The sequence below is a fragment of the Alosa pseudoharengus genome, unplaced genomic scaffold (genome assembly GCF_046254945.1).
Source record: "Alosa pseudoharengus isolate Yale_2024_CS ecotype anadromous, Long Island Sound unplaced genomic scaffold, YU_APseudo_1.1 YU_APseudo_1.1_scf_19, whole genome shotgun sequence".
In the NCBI taxonomy this organism is placed as follows: domain Eukaryota; kingdom Metazoa; phylum Chordata; class Actinopteri; order Clupeiformes; family Clupeidae; genus Alosa; species Alosa pseudoharengus.
The window spans coordinates 21,246,496-21,269,461 of NW_027468657.1; the positions used below are offsets into that span (position 1 = coordinate 21,246,496).

General features: G+C 46.3%; 1 protein-coding gene across 3 annotated transcripts in view; it reads right to left on the reverse strand.

The window, feature by feature from the left end:
- rnf130 (ring finger protein 130) overlaps positions 1–22,966 on the reverse strand; it is a 53,611-nt gene that overhangs the window by 25,235 nt on the left and 5,410 nt on the right. For all 3 annotated transcript variants that reach the window (XM_076291994.1, XM_076291995.1, XM_076291993.1), the window contains exons 3-4: positions 14,014–14,208; positions 1,771–2,021 (exon numbers count right to left, since the gene is read on the reverse strand). In XM_076291994.1, the coding sequence (XP_076148109.1) occupies positions 1,771–2,021; positions 14,014–14,208 (446 nt within the window). The remainder of the gene's footprint in view (positions 1–1,770; positions 2,022–14,013; positions 14,209–22,966) is intronic.

Consider the following 22,966-nt stretch of genomic DNA (forward strand, 5'->3'; position numbering starts at 1 on the left):
CTCCATCATTAAGCTTTCATAAGCTGGACGGCCGCAGAGATTTAGCGCATCAAATTTTCATAAGGCTACCCCCCCCAACCCCCACTCGTAACCCCTCCCCTTCACCCCCCCCCCCCCCTCTCCTGCCACACTCCAACACATTCCCCCACCCATCCACACACAAACACACACACACACACACACACACACACACATACGTAAAGGTCAAGCAGCGATGATCAGGGGAGGCTAAAGGCTAATAATATCAGCTGCCACTCCCCATGCTGTTTTTCCTCATTTCGGGAAGCGGGGGCGAGCGCAAGTGTTAAGTGCTGATGCACACTGAGAGCCGAGGAGCTCGCCGTGGCTTTATGCACTGGCTCTTAGCGATAATGTCCTGAAAATGTGCAATAAAATGTCAGACGGGCTCTCCACTAGATTTTTCTTGTGTGCTTTTACCCCCGTCTGAGAAAATAAATAAATAAATAAAAATACACAAAATCATTAGAGCAGGGGCCTGGCAACTTTTCTTAGTTTGGAGTGTTTTTAAAAGCTTTGTGCCCTTGCCGGAGACACTTAGGCTACCCAAATAATCCCATAGTGAAAAGCAAAACACATTTCTGTTTTTGCCCGCAGTAATGGGAAGTAATTTTGTGGGTCAACCAGCGGATTAGAAACAGTGAAAAAGAGTGACTCACTTTATTCGGTTCTGCCTGCTGCAGAGGTGCATCTATTCTATAGTCTCCCCTTGGTCATCAGCCATACATTTTCCCACAACCATTATAAACTCCAAAAACCAGCAAGTGGTAGTAGGTTCGCTAATTCGCTTGATGCTTAATATTGAACACTGAAAATAAGCCTGTTTGGCTTGGTAGCTCGCCATGATCCTGTGGTTGCCAGCTTGGCTTGGCTTATTTCACATAGCCTATTTCATGACAGAAAGAGGGAAAAGAATGCGTATAATAATATGTCCCGGCTTATAAAAAATAACTATAGTAATTTGCAACTATAGTATAGTGAGATTTCTATAGTAGTTCTATGGTTGTGTATAATACTTCTGTTCTGTAACATCATATCCTTACCTTCTATAGTGATCCTATAGTAGGCTTAGGCTAGTGTCCCGACATACTAGACTAATACTTCTACAGTAGCCTATGTCTCAAAAAGCTGCAAAGAATTTCATTCATCTTTCATTCTGCGTCTTTTATTCATTTTCCGCATGGCACTGTTTTTAGAGATGTAGCGGTTGACGTCGTAAACCAGTACTGGCAGGAACCCTGCGCATGTGGGAAATATAACAATTATATCTGAGAGCGGGAAAGTAGTAGCCTAAACAAATCCGAATGGAAATTTAAACATCAGCAACGCATGCTCAAATACCATCGATTTATTTATAGTAATGAAAATCATATTAATACGTAATAAGAAAAAAAGTGGGCTACAAAATGTGGTTGCCACAAGGGCAACCAATGGTGATGAGCAGGTTGCCACTTGTCACAATTTGGTTGCCAAGGACAACCGGGCAACTGTTAATGTCGAGCCCTGATGCCTAGCTATGTCCACGGACACCCTTATGGATATGGGGCGATGTGGGCTACTACTAGTGAAATGGGGGAGTATTGCAACTCCAGAGCATATGGAGGGTTTAAATCTCCTAAAGGCGGAAGTAGGTCAATCATGGGCTCCTCACAAACTTCATCTTATAAACATGGAAGGAAGCCTGTGGAGCCATATTAGACAATCAGACGTGGGAACAGGAAGTGGAAGTGGTGTGTAGGTTACGGGTCGCACCTGGCTGCGGTCGCGTGCGTTGGTGTCGCGGATCTTCTGTATGAAGTAGAAGATAAGCCAGGCAGACGAGATGATCATGAGCACAATGAAGGAGATGGAGACGAAGACTAGCGAGCCGCGGTTGATGTTCTTGGGCGGCCCGCGCGAGCCCACCGTCACAGACACCAGCACAGTCAGGTTTCGCTCCAGCAGCGACAGCAGCTCCTTTCCATACGACTCGGTGATCATCACCGCCACCGTGTCACCCGTGCCTGAGGGGAGGGAGAGAGAGAGAAAGAGAGAAAGAGTGAGAGAGAGAGAGAAAGAGGGAGAGAGAGAGAGAGAGAGAGAGAGAGAGAGGGAGAGGGAGAGAGAGAGAGAGAGAGAAGGTGGCAAAGAGAGGGAACAGATGGGAAACAGAAAAATTAACCCACTGACTAACACAAAACTGCAACACAGCATACAAATCACACACACACACACACACACACACACAAACACACACACACACACAAAGCCACACACATTTCCACATGCACAATACACACCCTCACACATAGGCACATGCACACAAACCCACACATATACGCAGACGCACACTCATGTGAACCCACTGACACAGAAACACACCTGCACACAGCCACACGTGTGCCAGGAAAAAGAAGGCAGTTAATTTACCACAATGTTCATTTGATTAGGCACACACATATCTAGCCTACCACACAAATACAAACACTAATTCCTAGAGGGTAGATTACTATTGGCTAACCTTTTTTCCCTTGCACACACACACACACAGCTTATCTGTTCACCTCCGATCAAACTTCAGGCAGAGTTCATCTTGCCCTCCCGGGGAAACTAACCTATTTAACATTGGGCCGTTGGCACACGGGGCCGTGGCATGGTGGCAGGCATTAGAGAACAAGCCCAGATAAATATTGGATGGCGCATGCTGATCTGAGCTCAGGCCCCCATTGAGCGCCGAACACTCCCCCTCTCTCCCTCCCTCCCTCCCTCTCTCCCTCCCTCCCTCCCTCTCTCCCTCTCTCCCTCCCTCCCTCCCTCCTGCTGATGCCCACCAGCCCCCGCTGTCTCCCCCTTTGCCAAGCAAACACTGATTGCCCTCATCTCAGGCTGACAGGCTCCTTCGGCTGGATCCAGAGGGAAGACTGGTTACAAAATCACCAGCAACAAAACAAAAGTGCTGAACGGGGCACTTACATGAGCGAATGACTAACAGGAGCTGGGTAATAGAACAGCTGTTATTTTTAGGGAGATGGAATGGGGAGTAAATGTGTTGTGAAAGAGGGAGTAGGGTGTGAGAGTGTGTTTGTGTGTATGTGTTTGTGTGTGTGTGTGTGTGCGTGTGTGTTCTGGGGGGGGGTGACTGCAGGGCTACTGCTGGCGGATGCAGATGTGGTGACGTTGGCGACGATGCTGTTGCTGCTGTCGGTGGTGCTATTTTCCGACGGGTGCCAAAGCGCACGCACACCGATGAAAAACGCCAAGGTCGGCCAAGACTGATAAGCTCAGGACAGGCGCAATCTAATTTCCTCTGGCGGCACCTTAGTCATACACGCCCATTGATCTGGAGGCACGACGTCACCGGGACAAATACGAGGAAAGCTGTGTAGGTACCGGTGTTACATGGCAACTGGCTCCCGTGTTAACTGGCTGCGTCGATGAAGTTTCATGATCGATGACGAGTCTTTGACAGATGTGGCCGCTTGCAGATTTGTCACTTTCTGATATACTAGAGACGCACACAAATATGCATGACATGTTTAAAAGTCAAAATTGTATGTAGTACTACATGCACTGGACCATGAATATGCCACCCAAAAAACAAACACCTAAATAGCATAAATTAACTTCACGTGGGTATCGAACCACAAATAAATTGACCTGTTTGCTTGGTAATCAGACGTCTATCAACTTGCGCCACGAGCCAGCTGATGGCACTCACAGAAATTGACTTCAGTTGTATGATTAAAAGAAGTCAGCTAACATTATGATAATTGTAACAAGTTAACATAGCTGTTCATGTTATCTGGCTACCATGTTATCATGCTACCGTTGCCCAAGCCATTTAGTAGGCCTTCAAAGTATCATGGTTAAGTTTTACAAACGTTTCACTGAGGTTAGGCTGTGGCCGACCCTACCTGAAGTGTCTGTAGAGCAAATAAATCAGCAAATAAATAAAATAAAAATGAATATCCTTGTGTTGTGTATCCTTTTGTCCAGCCTATTATTTTAAGAATTCAGTTCATGAAACACAGGCATTGAAACCCACACTGCAATGGGCAGGAGAAGTCTATAACGTGTCCATATACAAAATTTGCGCACAGGGAGAGTCAAAACTCTTATGCTTATAGGCTATTAACGTTAATGTTGCTGACATGTAAACATGGGTTTGATATTTTATTGATATTTTATTTCCCAATTCACACATTCATGCTTTTCCTGTGGCTCAACAGGTTAATGCTTATATAGCCTATTGCTTTTTCACGCAGTCGACATGGGTTCAATCCTCCCCATTACACATTTTTTTTAATTATTATTATTTATTTATTTTTAGACCAGCAACGCTTCCTCAATTTAGGCTACAGATACTAGGTGGCCACAGAGAGCCTGACCAGCAGTCAGTGAAATGTTTGAAAACTTAACCATGATACTTTGAAGACCTACTGGCTTGGGCAACTGCTGTAGCAAGACAACACCATCAGCCATGCATGTTAACTTGCTACAATCATCTGACTTCTTCAAATTGTATAGACCAAGTCAAATAAATTTCACTATGACTTATCAGCTGGTTCGTGGCGCAAGTACGTAGATGAATGGTTATCATGTGGCCTAAGTGGTTTCATTTAGGAAGCATGTTCGATACCCACGAGTTATTATTAGGCTATTTGTATTTATGTTTTTGGTGGCATATTCATGGTCCAGTGCATGTAGCGTACTACAGACAATTTTGACATTTAAATATGTCATGCATATTTGTATTTGTTCGTCTCCAGTTTCCATCAGAAAGTGACAAATCTACAAGCGGCCACATCTGTCAAAGACACGTCATCACTCGTGAAACGTCACCAACGCAGCCAGTTAACATGGGTGCCAGTTGCCATGTAACACCGGTACGCAGGATGTGTGTCGTTTCACATCTAATAAACATTTATCAACAAAACCACCATAATATTAACTGACTGGACAACAGAGCACATGGAAGCTTTCTCAGATAAGTGCTTTGGAATAGAGACAGTGTTGGGATAGACAGATTATAATGATCAAACCCAGGGGCGCCTGCAGGAATTAATGCTATGGTACGCACACCCATCACCCCCCCCCACCCCCCCCCCCCCCGCAAAAAAAAAAAAATCACTCGTGAACAATATTGGTCCGTGCATTGGTCAGTCAGCAAAAAAGTAGCCTACATAGCATAACAACATCCACATGCAATAATACAACGACAACGTCTACAATGACCTATTCGTTTGGACAACTTGATACAGCCCTAGCTAAAGTTACCTTTAGTTTTGTTCTAGCCGCTAGAATCTAGCGTAACGTGACGTCTGGCTTTAGTGCAGTCTAACGTTCTGACAAGCACACCGATTGCCTACCTTGTTCTTGTCCATCTGGAATAACTCCTAGCTTTGCTGCCTCCATCCTTTCTGTTTTCGTTGTTTAAAACTTGTGATATCCATGATGAGTATTGAGTTAGTGAATTAGCTCAACATTGTGTGCTGATAACCATATATAGATAGCCGAGTAAAAGAAAACAAGTAGCCTATTGCGTGCCTGCGTGCGTATTCTCTCTCCTGCTCAAACAAAATGTGTGCACGTTAATTTTGATAACGTGTTCACTAACTTTACGTAATAGAAAATGGTAAATACCCTGATGGCATGCAGCTAATGGGATACTGTGCATAGTTGGGAAGGTATGGTAGGCCAATTTGGTGTGAATACACACACACACACACAAGGGAAATTTTCTCTCGCTGTTGAGCCTGATGGTACGCACAGTGCGTGCGTACGGACGTACACCTGCAGGCGCGCCTGATCAAACCAACATTACTCTCCAGTGTACTTCAATCATTATTTTTCTAAAAAGTTATGCAAGTCAACCATTCTATAATCATTAATCATTCTCGTGTCTGTATGAGTATATGTGTGTGTGGCATGGACTTGTCACACACACACCCTCTGATCTTATGACTTTCACACACAGTTAAGCTTTAGACATCCATTATTGCTGGCTGTGTATAACATTAGGTACAGTACACAAAGGTTTCTGTTGTTCCATGTTCCTCTGCCACGGGCCATGGTGGCATTGTCCCAAAGTCTCCAAGGGTAATATGATACCTTAATTAAAGCAGAGACTGCCAAGCCAATTAGAGCCTAAACAAGTAGGCCTAGTAAGCCAGAGTCATCTGAGACATGTGCATGTAGTGCATGTAGTCTCGTGTTGTTGTAGACTGAAGAATGTAACAAGTTAGGACACCAAGGCTGATTCTCGTGCTAATTCACGTCTTTGAGACGACCAAGGCAGCCCTGTTTTGGCGGCAGTGTGCTTTTGATGCGTCACATGAAATGGCAGGTCTTAAAATTTAATTGGCCACCGCCTGTGATCTGTACTTAATGTCTGCAAGCGCATGGAGGGGGTAAAGGAGTTCGGAGATAACGGATTCTGCCAGCGCAACGGCACCTTGGTGCCATCACAGTAGTTAATGGGAAGTAACAGAGAGAGTGTATTTGCAGAACAGTATGCTTAAGAAGAGGCCATTTAGAGACGGGAGAACAGACGAGTCATCAAGGAATCCGTGCCGTCAAGGAATTCCAGTACAAGCTCTCCATGTGCTTGGTGGGGGAAAAAGCTTCAGGATGGACTATTTTTTTTTTCAAAGGCTTACAAATCATGCATTGAATTCCAACCAACAACTGCTTCCCGGACTCTCCAGCTGTCTTGCAATGTCGGCAAGATTAGTGGAGACATTAAGACTGTCATTAAAGCTGCTGTTACATAATGCAAAAGCCATTTACCAGTACGAGCCATTGAATCTCAAACTTGTGAAGAGTTGGGCACAGCTGAAGTCTGCTACAACACAGGGCACAACTTTAAAAAAAAAAAAAAACTACTAACAGATAACCGGCTAAGGCGTCAAAATTAACAAACAAATGGCAGCAGTGAGCCCCAATGCTTGCAAGCAACAGGATGATAAGTGTTTCACAACAGATCACAAAATGGGAGGGAGCTAGGGAGGGAAAGAGGAGAAATAGTCATCTCAGCTAGCTTCAACTACTACAACGCTGCTCATTAGTATTGTTGGTGTGGAGTTAGGAATAACAGTTAGACATGCAGCTCAGTCGTAACGTCAAGTAAATGCAAAGGTTACGGAGTGCAAGGACGAAGCGTGTGGAAAGAGTGAGAAAAGAGGTGTCGGGTGCGAAGGTGTTCAGGTTACTGCAGCCATTGGCAGACCAGAGAGAGACAGATTCAGAGCCAAAAGAGAACCAGAGAAGGAGAGAGAACAGAGGTGCAGAAGGCAACTGCCAAATTATTATCCTTATTGCAGTTTCATTGTAATATAATGTTTGTCGAGTAACATTTGTAAAGTCACACGGACTAATCCGCTTGGGAAGGGACACGCGCCTACGACTCAAGGGATGACAGCAGGAGGATGACGCTCCGGGAGCTGTGAGGAGCTCACCTGGCTGACCCAGGGCGAGGGAGAGAAAGCGCCGCGTCAGCAGGGAACAGCAGGGTGTAGCGGGGACAGTCCGCCTCGCTCCGCTGGTGACGGATGAGGCCGGCAGGGGACGCGTACCACGCCGTTTGTCTCCATCCACGTCGCGGCCCGGAACAACAGCTCTACATCACCGCAGGGAAGCGGCCGGAGAGACCCAGCGGAGCATGGCTAACTGACATCCGCGGTTTTGGTACTGGACTCAGACAGGGAGGGGTGTGGAAGTGGAGGTGGAGGTGGAGGTGCAGGAATGTCTATGGACTGGAGGTCTGCATGCTCCGAGGAGTTGCCATATACAAATATTATTGAGACAAATTTAGCTCCATATGCCATAGAACAGATACCGTTTGACTACAACCTGCTACAAGAACAAATATTTGTACTCATAGGCTTGCACATTTCAAACACACTTGGAAAAATATAAGTGCTGTTTGGTAAATTGTAAACAAAGATAGTCACTTAGAATAGGAGCCACAGAAAGCCACAGAAAGCTTATGAGCTTCTTGAAACAAATCTGTCCAGATCTCTCTTGCTCCCTCTCTCACTCATGTTGGATGTAAGTCATCTGTCTGAATGAAGCATATAAGCACAGGTATGCTCTGTGGAGCCCTCCCTCCCTAAGGAGAGGCCTGTCAGATTAAATGCTGGCAAAGGCTGCATGTTGCTTGACTCCAAGGGCATCGCTAAAAGATTGCTTCCTCCGACGGCACCCGGCGAGCCCGATGCCATAGGAAGAGCGCCATGGAGATCAGAGCCTGAGGGGCAGGCCTTCTCCCTCATCCCCCGCCCCACATGTGCTTTGATTCATGAACTGCACCACATCCATCTTCCAGAATCTTCCCTCCCTCGCCCCCTCGGTCTTTTAGCATTTACATATTTTACGTATTTCTGTCAATCCCGCATGTCATTATGATGACCTGGGGCATTTCGCACGGTTTCCTCGCCAGCACCTCGGTGTGCTTTTAAAATACAGGGAGGTAAAGTCATTAAAGATTAAAGATTGATCTTTTCTTTTTTTCCAGAGGAAAGCCCCTTTAAGGTGCCCTTTAGACCACAGACGCATGACTCAGCAGTTTGGGCTAATCTCCCAGTGGGCGCTATGGGAGATGAGTGGGTGTGTGTGTCTGTGTTGCTCTGTGTGTGTGTGTGTGTGTGTGTGTGTGTGTGTGTGTGTGTGTGTGTGTGTGTGTGTGTGTGTGTGTATGTGTGTGTGTGTGTGTGTGTGTGTGTGTGGAGGGGGGGTGATGTGATGCGGGGCACCTTTGTGTTGTACTGACTGACAAACAGAAGAGGGTGGGCAGATGGAGGATGGAGTGTGTGTGTGTTTGTTTGTTTGTTTGTTTGTTTGTTTGTTTGTGTGTGTGTGTGTGTGTGTGTGTGTGTGTGTGTGTATATGTGTGTGTGTTTGTTTGTGTGTGTGTGTGTGTGTGTGTGTGTGTGTGTGTGTGTGTGTGTGTGTGTGTGTGTGTGTGTGTGTTGGTAGTGGGGGGGGGGGGGGGTGTAGATGGTACAACGGAGCCTGAGGTTGAAGGGGAGAGAGGAGAGAGTGTGCTTGGCAGCAAAGCTTTGACATTGGTGAGGTTGGATCTACAGGTCTGCTTCCATTGGGAATTAGGGGTTGGTGGGGGTGGCTTTGCAAATTGCATTTTCATCGACGAGCACAGTACCCTCTGCAGCACTGCACACAGAGGCTGCCACATCCATAGTTGCAGCACAACAGCACTCCTGGACGGTGGTCCATAACAATGACAACAGCGTCTCATAAAATGATGACTATGAGGGGGCAGTGATGAAATAATTTGTTCCAGGCCTTTTGAGTCGTGAGGCTATTCTAATATCAACACTAGCACTCGAGGGCATGTCGTCGCTTCAAAAATAGCTCCACAGACCAAATGTGGAAATGGTGCATTCGGATTATTGTCAGTAGTACCCAGCTCTATCACATTACATTACTTTGTCCATATTAGTCATTCTGTCTTGGGTCTTGCCTTAATGACTGCAAATACTGTTTCCTCCAAGAGGAGCGAAACCAACCCACATTGACGCTCAGCTGTCTATATGGAGTCAGTTATGACACTATGCTCTTCATTAAACATCCATACATGGTACCATAGAAGTGACAGGAGTTAACAAGATCAAGTTTGATCTAAATGTCATAAAAGCTAACTTACTGCAGAGCAAATAGAGGAATGCTCTGACGAATGCTGTATATTGATAAGAAAATTGATAAAGGTATTGATTTTAAGATAAATATCTTGATACCTTGGTGGCAAATTTGCTTACTCATATACTTTGTACCCACATAAACTTACACGTGCCTTCATGACTCACTTAAACACTCTCTCTCTCACTCACTCAAACCTACATCCACAAAGATTTACCTTGAACCACATGCATTTATGGCCTGTATGGTCATGGGGATCGATTGTGAATCACAGCCAGTCAAAACAACTAGGCCGGCAGATTGTTGACGTCCCCATAAATCATTACTTTTATGACCGGCCCGCGCTGCCCTGGCTCAGACTGCTGCTAACACACCCAGCTGGACAGCTGCTGTCCCCGTGTCCCTGTGCCCACTGAACAGACACAGCCATGCGCACACTGCATGTGTGCGGAGACGCACACATGAATAGAAAACACCAATACACATACTTGTACGGTCGCAGAGCGCACACACACACACGCATTCACACACGCACACACAGAGAAAACTACAGTACAAATCCACACACACAGAAAACCACAAATCCACACCCACACACACACACACAAAAACCCTACAAATCCACATAGACATAGAACACAGAACACTCATAAACACACACACACAGACAGACAAGCACACCCAAACATGTGCTAGTACTCCTAGCCAAGGAGTTGTGCGTGGGGCTAAGAAATGAGGCACACTAAAAAAAAGCAGGTCTGAGGTTTTCTGCATCTCACTGCTCGCTTGCCTAAACAAAGCGCTCTGGCAGAACGTGCATGGCCTAATGAAGACGGGGCAGCTGTGGCCGCTCACGCTCCACATCGATTTAAATGATGTCTGTCGTTCCATTAGGATACGTCGCACCGCGCCTGGGGATAAATATAACCCACGGAATGACGGCGCAATACGCAACACTGGAGCTTCTCTCCCCCCCCCCCGGCGAATTCCAGAATGAAAACATGACCAATTAGGGGTCCACTTCTAAAAATTTTTTTTAAAAAAAACGATGGGGTGGACAGAGGTGGGTTTACGTCTACGTAGCTTTTAATGGCTGTTCGTTTAAAGGGGAGAGTGTCGTCGTAGTAGAAGAGGAGAGGTGTGGAGGCTGTGCGCTGGGAGCAGATTGGCTGACCTTACCTTGATGACTCAACCAAACACTCTGTGTACCTGACCAATGGGAAGGGAGCGCGGGGCCGACCTTCACCTGTCTGTGACTCTGACAGAGAGATAGCACTTCAGCAGCAGCTGTCACTGCCGCGTGAGCTAGGGACAGAGATGCTGACGAGCTGATCTCTCTCTCTCTCTCTCTCTCCCTCTTTAACTCTAACACTAACACACACACACACTCTCAATTTTACACAAACACACACGATCACTCACACACGCACACGCAGTCTCATTCAAACAGACACACTGGGCACATAAACAAGCACACATGTATGTAAACAAAGTCGCTCAACATTCATCCAAAACAGACACCTTTTAAAATGTACAAATCCACAAACAACTATTCACATTCACACACAGACACAGACAAACACGAGGATGTAGACACTTTCCCTTTCTTTTTCCCTCCCCGCTGCTGATAGTTTACAGCATCAAATCTGACCAGTTCATTCTAAAGTGAAGTTATAAATGTCAACAGGGCCAAGTGGACTGAGCTGAGGGTTAATACTGGAAGGTTATGCGGGTCCGTCTGTGTGTATGTGGGTGTGCTAGTCAGTAGCTAACAGTCCTTCATCTTGTGTGCTTGGGTTGCTGCATGCCAGAGACTGAGAGCAGTGTGGTTTAGAAATGGTCAAAGATAACCACACACACACACACACACACACACACACACACACACACACACACACACACACACACACACACACACACACACACACACACACACACACACACACGCACCCACACGCACACACACGCACACACACACACACACACACACACACACACACACACGCACCCACTTATATTTAGACAAAATCTGGGTCTCATCTCATTCTTATCTTGGTAGGAATGCATCAACATTTTTCTGCACGGTCACATCTACAACAGACTTACAGTGCCCTTCTAGATCAAAATAAACACAGAGGAAACAAATACAAACAAAGGCAAATAAAACCCAAAAACCAAGGGAGGGGTAAAATAAAACCCAAAAACCAAGGGAGGGGTAAAATAAAACCCAAAAACCAAGGGAGGGGTAAAATAAAAGACGAAGAGAGAGGGAAAGGAAAAACCTCCCCTGTGAGTGGTGATCGATATTGCCCAAGTCTCTCTCTCTCTCTCTCTCTCTCTCTCTCTATGCCGCCGTTCACGAGAGGAAAATGACCTTCTAAATTAGTCATAGGGTCTTTCTATATTTATAAATCCCCATCGATCCCGTGGATATGGAGCTGTCGCACCTCATGACTCACTCCTTCTCTCCACATCCTACCCTCCTTCTTCTCCTCCCTCCTTCCCTGCCTCCTTTACTCCCTCGCTCCCTTTCTCGCTCTCCTCTTGGGGAAAGCTAGCTTGACCGCCTACCGACTTCTCAGCTCTGCATCACATTAGGCTAGCCATGGCTAAGTTAGGCTTGCCGCCACACGTTCATTCTTAATGCATTATTAGCCACATGATAGGCTTTTACACAACACTCTTGGCTACCTTGGGGAGATCCCTACTTTGTGTGTGTGTGTGTGTGTGTGTGTGTGTGTGTGTGTGTGTGTGTGTGTGTGTGTGTGTGCGTGTCGGGGGGGGGGTGCTTTTCTTCAGGTTACTTTGACATTTAGGTATTATGTGGATCATTTTATGTGTGTGTGTGTATGTGAAGAAGACACACACATGTGATGGTCCAGGGTGCTAAGAGTGGAAAGCTTCACTGATTTCTTGTCTAAGCAGATCAGTGGCCATGTGGAATGCATCACACAAGAGCATGTATGGACATGTAGAGGGGTTCGCTAGAACTACGAGCTACGTGCATAACTGGCATATTTATGTATGAGACATGTGCGTGGGAAGAGGGCCACTTAAATACAGATGGGGGGGATTCCTGCCATTCAAAAACCTGCGTAAAGCAGAGGGCTGCTTCTGCGTCACAGTTTCCAGTGTGAGTGTTTGTGTGCGTAGGTGTGTATCTAGTGGCTACGTTTCAACATGTACACAGGTGGTAACCTTCAGCGTGTCCCTACAGAATGAGCGTCCTCTCACTGCCCTCTCTCTCTCACACACACACACACACACACACACGCGCGCGCGCGCACGCGCATGCACACATTCTCTCACACACACACCCCTACATCCACCTCAAATGGCTACTCGGGATTTATATTACCTTATCTTTCATAATTTCACCACAGTAAACAGTTCCGTTCCTGAACACAAGCCTTGACCTGTCCCAGGCCGCCTGCCTGACCAGCAGCAGCACTTTCACACCCTTGCCCGACCTCTGCCAGTCAGCAGCCCCACTTGACCCAGCCTGGACCGAGAGCAACTTGCCGTCGTCACACTACTCACCCCCTGGCAGCTGCTGTTGTTCTGCTTTTAATTACTTTAGTGGCTGGCGGGACAGGTCCTGAATCAGTCCTTATCTCTGGGGTGTGGGAGCCACAGAGGCCTATGGGCAGTGTCATGTCCATATGGCTATTGCCTGTGAATGACCTTTACTTTCTCCGAATCGTGCTGGGTGGTTTTCCAAATGCAATGTAGTCATAGCATTTATAGAAAGCAAGCTATATTTTAGAACAATAATGCATAAATCTGTGTTTTTTTATATATATATATTTGTTGAGCTTTTATGCCTTTAATGCGACTGGATAGTGGAGAATGACAGGAAGTGAGTGGGAGAAAGAGTCGGGGTAGGATCCGGAAAGAACCACGGGGCGGGAATCGAACCCGGGTCGCCGGCGTACGGTGCAGGTGCCCCAGCCAGTTGCGCCACGGCCGGGGCCTAAATCTGTGTTTTTAATGCTTGAAGGACAACATGTTTTTCCATCATCACACAGGAATGGGTATGGACCGCACGCCACAGGACATGGGTCATATTATGAGCCCACAGACTAATAACTGGGGCGGAGAGTGAAAGACTAGTGCAGGCTGCTTACGGGTAAACAGACTTTGTGTGACCACGAATGTCTGTTATAAGAGAATGTGCAAGCATCTGTGAGAGAGGTGCAAGACAGGAAGGCAAAGAGAGTGTATTGTGTGTGTGTGTGTGTGTGTGTGTGTGTTTATATACATGTGTATGGGAATAGTGTTACCTAAGTGTGTGTGTGTGTGTGTGTGTGTGTGTGTGTGTTTGTTTCTCTGGTGCATGGTGTGTACACACAGCCTTACCTTCGTGGGCCATAGTGACGGTGTCCTCTTTGGAGCTGTTGTTGTAGATGAGGACGGCAGAGGCATTGAAGGCAGCCGCCTTGAGGATCTTCTCCTTGAAGGTGCACTTGCCCCGCTGGAGCAGCGCCACCCACTGGCTGGTGCGAGGAGGCACCACGAAGCGTGTGTTCTGACAGCATCCCTGTAGGTCCACCACTGCGCATCAAACAGACACACACAGACACACACACAGACACATACACAGGGAAAAAAGAAAGAGAAAATGTGAGTGATCCCAATGTGATGTTTGTTTTATAACCGCACTTTCGCAGAACAAGTAAAACACATTTCATACATGCCATGGTTGATTATAAATGTGACTTCTAAAAAAAAAAGTCCCCAGAGAGAGAGGCAGCGCTGGTGCCTTCAGTGCCTGTGGGTTGCACACGCACGCAGCTGATTGACAAACGCTGCTCGTCGGGAAGGAAGCCAGAGCACAAGCAAATGAATAAGAGAATGACAAGAGAGCAGCAGAGAGGAGAAAAGGAGGGGGAGGAGGAGGGGGGGGGCATTCCTGTTGCTTTCTTTTCCTGGTGTCACTGTGTGCTTGAGTGTTCTAGACAAGACAAGCTCTCTGCACACATACTCAACCCCCCCCCCCCGGCCAACAGCCTTGTTCCATCCATTACCAGGAAAATGATCAAGTCACTCCAGGTAAGAGCGGGCTATGCAAACTGATGGTCTACTACTTAACGAGATGGATGGGGAGGCTGGGCAGCTGTGTGGTGGAGAGCAGAGAGCAATGAGAGCCCTGGCCCCTGTGCTACTCAGGGGAACCATCAGCATCCGGGGGGGGCAAGGTCACCGTAATTGATTGTCTTTAAAAGGGGAGAAGGGCCGAGCAGACAGAGGGAAAGTGAGAAGAGAGGAGAGGGGAAGAGACGAGAGGAGAAGAGAAGACAGGAGAGGAGAGAGGAATTTTTTTGCTTGTTTCAGCAGCTTCCCTCGACGTCCCTCAAGACATATTAAAAGACAACACCCCGACTCACACAGCCATTTGGCCACGTGCACGTAGCACATGCCAGTTAGCACACACACACATGCACACGCACAGACTCTCACACTTGCTCACACACGCATGTGCATACTTTCTGGAGCTGATCAAAACCAGAAACAGAACATTCATGTGTTTTGGCAGCTTGATGTAGCAAAGAAGTGGTTGTTGTGGAGTAAATTGGAGAAGCTTAAAGTGCTTGTGTGTGTGTGTGTGTGTGTGTGTGTGTGTGTGTGTGTGTGTGTGTGTGTGTGTGTGTGTGTGTGTTTCCTGGTGCATGGTGGCATCGTGCCCATGTCAGAGCTAACCTTCAAGGGACACCTTCTAAAATCAACACAGACACATTCTGCAGCAAAAGTCTAGAGAATTCACACTGGGACCAGATGCTATCCATTCCTACAGCTTAGTGCGTGTTTGTGTGTGTGTGTATTTTGTGTGTGTGTGTGTCTACATATGGTCACTGAGAGACCAAAGATACATACAAACCCAAGCATGTTTATGTGGTCAACATTGGCCGCCACCACTCACACACACACACACACACACACACACACACACACACACACACACACACACACACACACACACACACACACACACACACACACACACACACACACACTCACACACTCACACAAACACACAAACACACACACTCTAAATCATTAGGTGCTTGATGTATGGCTCCAGAGGTTGAGTCTCCTTAACTGCTGACCGCTAAGAGCTACAGCCCTGTCAGGGAGGACCAGGCCAACACATGTTCCCCCCCACCACCCCCCTGATAATGGACCAGAGATAGCTTCCTGTCCAGCGAGGGCGGCCGGCCTCTTTAACATGACACAATGAAGTGCCGCTCGGCAGCCTCTCCGCCTCTTGGACTGGGGGGCTCTTGAGGGGGCCTTTGATTGGGTGTGTGGTCTTTGAGAGATGCATGTTACTGGGGACCAGTCAATGTGTCACTATATAGTGGCAATGATTAGTGCATAGTCACTGAGATGTACTGTCTGTATGTCTGAATAGTTTATCCATTGTTTTCTCCAACTTGAACTGCAGACTGCAAACTGCTGTGTAAGGATAGTAAGCATGCACATCTGTGTCTTTTTGCATGTGTCACTTCACTTATTCAGCGAAACGTTATGATTTCTTGACCTTTTAAAGGTGTAACTAAAGCGTATCTAAAGAAGCCACCATAACTGTGTGTGTCTGTTTTGGATGAACGTTGTGTGACTTTGATAACATGTGTGCTTGCTTATGTACCGAGTGTGTCTGTTTGAATGAGACTGCGTGCGTGCGTGCGTGTGTGCGTGCGTGTGTGTGTAAGTGTAAGAGAGAGAGTGAGAGCAATAACAAGAGTAAGAAAGAGCAAAAGAGAGAGAGAGAGAGAGAGAGAGAGAGAGAGAGAGAGAGAGAGAGAGAGAGAGAGAGAGAGAGAGAGAGTGTGTGTGTGCGTGTATCTTCAACCTCAAAGGCTTTACTTCAGAATCCATGAATACATGATTTAGTGCATAATGATGACTCCTCTATGAAACACACCTTTGGCTTTGACTTTAATGACCATCTGTGTGGGGGCCAAAAACCACAACCTGATCTCTGACACACTCTCTTATACATGCACATGCATACAAACACATACTCATGCACACACACGCAAATGCACACACAAACAAGCACACACACACACATGCACACGCAAATGCACACACAAACACACACACACAGACACAGGCAGGCAATGTGTCTTTTTATACCTGGAGGTCAGAACCAGCCTCAAAGGCAAAGTACTGTAGCTGAGCTCTCCTGGATTCTGGCCCAGATTAAATTCAATATCATAATTATATTCTCTTTTTTCACCCCTCTGTTCTTTGATGAGAGGGGAGAGTACAGCAAAAAAAAACACCTACATTGCACAGAAGTAGACAAATGAGATATGGTTTACAACGTTTTTTTTTCTCCACGATTTAATTCTGCACGTCGATTCCAAATCTGTCAGCAGGAGCTAGACAGAAGGTGTGTATGCGAGAAGGAGAAAGAAAGAGAGGCAAAGAGAGAAACAGTCCGGATGGATTCCACATAAATATTGAATGGTAATAAGCTCTCTTCTAAGGAAATTGACGTGGATTACATTCCTCCTGTCTCACTGGTGTCAGCAGGATCAATTTACTGTTACTTCAAGGAGCTTCTTGTCACATCAAAGTGACTGCAGCCTGTCTCTGGACAATGTCTTTGCAGAGTCACGGACATAAGCTGACATAACCTCGAATTGCTTTTTTTTTATGTTGATAACATAGTAAAAGCTTAGCAAAACCTGTCCCACAAATTCAAAACGGGGGGACTTCTGAGAAATTTTGGACCTTATATCACATGTGTCAAATAGAGCATTAAGATCAACTAGAAAGGCTGTCAATACCGAGAACTTTGTTTATATTCAGCAGACAACCTTCACTCAAAACGTAAACATAACACAGACTCTAATGTAGAACCAAGGCAGGTCAGTACTGAGTGGGCCTCTAATTTAGGAAAACAGAAAGTGCTGGAGGGCCGTGCTGTTCTCTTACGAGCTCTTGCTGGTGCCACGTCAATACTCATCTACTCATCTGATGGGCTGGAACAGCATGGCACAGGGAGTGGTGGTGCAAAGGGTGGTGTCACAAGGGGTTGGCGTTTTAATTTCCATCGAACAGGGAACCAATTTAGGGCAAGCTTGGATGCGGTCGTTTGTTCAACTCGCCAGCCAAACACCCAGTAGGTGCAGCTGGGCATTAAGACCAACGTAGCCCAGTGTGATTTTGAAGATGGACAGGCAAACACCATGAGATGTTGCCACCCCACCCACCTCTGTTCTTCTTGTGGCCCTCGTGTGTATAGTCACCCACACTAAAATAAAACACTCGCACGGTGAGACTGCAATTCTTACTGTGATAAAACAAGCAGGTCACGCTCTTAAAGACCGCAGCCCACCTACACCCACATAGACGGGAAACAGCTCAGCAGTAACTCGCCTGTGTGTACATGCCTGTGTGTGTGTGTGTGTATGTGTGTGTGTGTGTGTGTTTATGTGTGTGTGGGTGGGTGTACAAGAGAAACCGAGGTGGCAGAATCCACAGAAAACTTGATGCAAGGTGATGTGCGCTCCAACAGGCAGCACATACAGACACCAACACGCCTCCTGTGAGGTGATGATCAAAGCCACCACACTACAGCTGTGAGGGAAAAACAAAACAAGTACAGCAGGAAGAAGACGGGAAAAGAAGATAAAGACGAAGAAATAGCAGAAGAAGAAAAACAAAAAAGAAGATTCACAAAGGGTGCTAATGTTACGGAGTGGGAAACCGGTAAACCACGGCCTGTAGGAGGGCCCCCACCTGCACCCACCCCCATCACATCTCACATCTCACATCTCACACAAAGGCATTGACTTTGGTGAGGGAGCCTGACAGGCACCTGTGGAAGAGATAGCATCACTATGATGCCAGACGTGGGCGGATTCAACTGTTTCAGCTGTGCTATCTTTTGTTCAGCGATGGGGGTGGTGGAGTTTGAACATCTATTGTCTTTGACACACATGAAAGAGCTGCTTGAAAGTTCACAGGCACAACAAATATGTTGTTTGTGAATTCTTAATAAATACCACAGGCAGTGTTCGAATTATACCGTGAGCTTCATGGGTTACAGCTATTTCGATTGGTGACGTCACTCTCCATTTTACATAGGCTTACACGCATGATTTCACACTTGTGGTTCACAGTCAATTCTCCTTCGAAATATACCGGTAGGTCATATGACCGTGGCTGGCTGGCCGACAAATTAAAAGAAAGTTATGGGAAGGGTTGAATTTGGAAACACTGTTTCAAGGTGCGCACCGTGCGTAAAATTGCGCGTCACAGTCAAATATAGTGCAATGCAAACATGGAAATGCATACAGACCAATAGGATGGAAAATGGCAAACATACAGCTTAAATTTAAGACCCAGAGTTGTTTACAGATATGCCACAGACAGTCTCCCGTTTAATAGCCAAGTTCACCTAGCCTAATACAAGGCCAGCCTTTGGTTCATTTGATTCGTTTTTCTTGGATAGCCTAAGCCTACCAAACATAAAGCAAATAAAAATAAATGACTTGTTCACGGTTTGAAAACAAATATCTTCACGTTATTTAGCGTAAGGCATTTCATATAATGTAGCCTAGTGCATTGTGCGCCTGGTGTTATATCACAAAACGTTTGTGCAGCAATACGCTTTTAAGAAAGGCTGATCTCTAATAATGGCAACGAGGAAAGACATTTCAGGTCCAATTGATTATTATATGTTCACGTAGCGTTTCAAACTAACTGCAGGTAACATTGCAATTATGGGTGTATGGGCATTTGCTTAAAAACGGTTGAGAACCACTAATCTACATGCGAAATTCCCTGAATATTAGTGCAAATTCCCTCATTTATTTAGACATTAAGAATGAAATTGCACAAAATGATAAATAAATCGCCTCATTAAACCTCTCCCGTGTCAGTATATCTATGGAACTCCTTCTATGGCGTGTGATTGTAGGCCTGATTTTTAAGCTAAGCATCAGCGATGGTCGTGGCTGCTGAGTGGAAGGGAGACCTACGGTTAAACCATAGGGATCTTGCTACTCAATGTTTTTCTAAGGTTGGCTATCACTACTGTATGTTACAAAGGCAGTGAAATATTAGACAAATGTATGGCCAGTTGGCCACTGCTTGTACACCCATACGCATATCAGGCTTTTGCAGCCTACACTGTGCATTTGTTTTAATTCGTCAGTAATAGCAAACAACACAGTCTGAAGGTACCAGAGGGTTTGAAAATCGCATTTCATTAGATTATATCCTGAATTGTTGGTATGTGATGGCAATGCTGCATTTAATTACATGCAATATTGGATAACATTACATTTTATTATTTTTTCAGTACCCCCCAAACTATTATTTTCATCCCTTTTGGGAGGGTCCAAGTCTCATCTAGGGGGGTCGGTCCCCTCCAATACCCCCCGTAATTCGAACCATGACCACAGGGTCTGATAACATTTAAGTAAGGGATAATGTCTTGTCTGTCGGTCATTATCAGAAAAGTTTTGATTCTGTGCTCAGCTGCTGACCTTGTAGAACTGTACTTATATTTTCATGTATTTTCAAGTATAAGTGGGCAATTCCACAGAAAATGGACTTTTTGTCACATCCATAACGCCAGTGAAATGCCTTGGCATTTGTATGATGTGAATGATAACATTCCTTGTTTGTGCATTTTTTCTCACGTACATCAGCCAAAAATAGCAAATGCTCAAATTTCATGTTATCATTCACATCATACCATCACATTTTATTGGCGTTATGGATGTTACAAAAAACGTAATTTTCCATGGAATTGCCTAAGTATATATACTCTTTTGATCCAGTGAGGGAAATTTGGTCTCTGCTTTTATCCCAATCCGTGAATTAGTGAAACACACACAGCACACGGTGTACACACAGTGAGGTGAAGCACACACTAATCCCGGCGCAGTGAGCTGCCTGCATCAACAGCGGCGCTCGGGGAGCAGTGAGGGGTTAGGTGCCTTGCTCAAGGGCACTTCAGCTGTGCCTACTGGTCGAGGTTCGAACCGGCAACCCTCCGGTTACAGGTCCGAAGTGCTAACCAGTAGGCCACGGCTGCCCCCATAATGGTTGGAATTCCTGGATGTTGGATGCCCCCATCATGCTTGGAATTCATGTTTCAGAGTGCAGGCTGATAGGGAAGCCACCTTAAAATGACAATGTGACTCAAAAGAGTGGGACTCTGATGCATAACTGACCAATGAATCGGTCACACAAATCAATTATCTATCAATAACCATATACTCTATATATCATCACTCTGCATGACATAGTCTACTTCACATATTCTGAAGCAGAAACCTTTTCCACCGAAAATAAATAAATAAATAAAAAAATTCTTCTAAATTGGTGCAACAGCTGATGACTTCCTCTCCTTTCTCCTCTTCACACAACCACCATCCCTTTCTCTACCTATCTATTTATCTATCTATCTATCTATCTATCATCTATTTATCTATCTTTCTATCTGTATCTATCTATCTATCTATCACTTTCTTTCCCACCCTCCCTCCCTCTCTCTTGCAGACTCCAGTAGCAGTGTTTGTTCAGAGCAGGTTTAGCGAGGCGAGGAGATGAAGGGGAGAGCACTGTGTGATTAAGAGTTGCATAAGCAGCAGAGAGTGAGTCATGCATGTCTGGCCAGGTACAGGACCCCCGGCTACCCCTGCTGAGGTGGAGTCTGTGTGCACCGCTCCGCTACCACCTACCCTTCAAAACACGGCAAGGTCAACGGAAAGCCAGGCTCTAATATGACTCAACCATCCCTTGTGATTTTCTTTTGAGTATGAGGTTGTGGCATTCACAGATCTATGCAAAACCCACTGCTGTGAGATTGTGTTAATTCAATGTGTGTGTGTCTGTCTGTCTGTCTCTCTCTCTCTGTGTGTGTGTGTGTGTGTGTGTGTCTGTCTGTCTCTCTCTCTCTCTCTCTGTGTGTGTGTGTGTCTGTCTGTCTCTCTCTCTCTCTGTGTGTGTGTGTGTGTGTGTGTGTGTGTGTGTGTGTGTGTGTGTGTGTGCGTGCGTGCGTGCGTGTGTGCGTCAGTAATGTTCTCCTTGCCCTCTCTACACAGGCATCAGCAATGATGGCAGAGCTACTTAAATCAATATTCCTACATTACTACTACAGAGCTCACATTTCCGCTCCACATCACTTGCAGACACATGACATTATCACCGACATGGGCAGCCGCCTGTCAGTTTTTCTTCCCTCTCTCCTTTCGCCTGTCTCCCTTTGCCTCTCTTCATCCTTCTTTCTTTCTCTCCCACTTCTCTTCTACACTTCTTCCACAGCCCTGTGTAGGGTCCTGGGTCGATTTAACGGTGCATTGCACCCTTAATGTAGCAGAGGGAGGTAAAAATCCTCTCCTCCCCCACGCAAGGTGCTATCGACAGCCTGGTTACATCCATCATTCTGGGGGAGAGTTGACAGGGAGTCCCGAGATAGAGATAGAGAGAGAGAGAGATCAAGAGACACAGAGTACTGCATCTAACACCTTTTATCGGGAACACGGACCTTCATTCACAAATATGCATTCCTTGACAGAGTTACGTAGCCTCTACTGTGCCCACAGAGGAAACAGTGCGTGATCTCACAAGTCTCCAAGCCTGGGATGCGAGTTGCTGTAACCTCCCATCAGCAAAGCACCACGTAAGACAATGTGAACTCTGGTCGTTTTTTTTCTTCTGTTTTTTCTTTTCTTTTTTGCATTTTCCTCCTTATGCCTCCACTGAGCCTGGGGGTGTGCTGGCTCAGCAGTGCATTAGGGCAATTACACCATCGCCGGCATACACAAGACGGCACTAAGCAAGTGAAGTTCTCCTCGCTCACTTGGTGGAGTTATTATTAGAGTTATTATTACCATCTTGAATCTGCCTCTTGGCAGTGCTCTGGTGGTTGACCCTGGAGATCACAGCACAGGCTACTTGGGATGAGTCAGACCAGTCATCGGTCCGGCCCAGTACGTGGCGAGAGGCTAATTATCTCGTCCCCATGCCGCGCCAGGTCCATTTACTGCCGTTTGAGCCCAGTCCAGAGCCCGCTGCTACACTTGCGAAAGAACGCGGTGGGAAACCCGCACGGGCAACGTCACTCGGGCAACGTCACTCGGGCAACGTCACTCGGGCACGTCACCGCCACTGCTAGTTTTACTAGAAGACACTGCGAGTCTTACTTCCTGCTTTCATTTTTGTCACCTTTGATCTCTGCTGATATCCAATTGGGTGGTGGTCTCCAGCATGCTGGCTTCCCATTGGTCATTGGCGGGGGCGAGGGGCTGGTGCCAAAGCCCTGGTGGAAATGGCAGCTGGC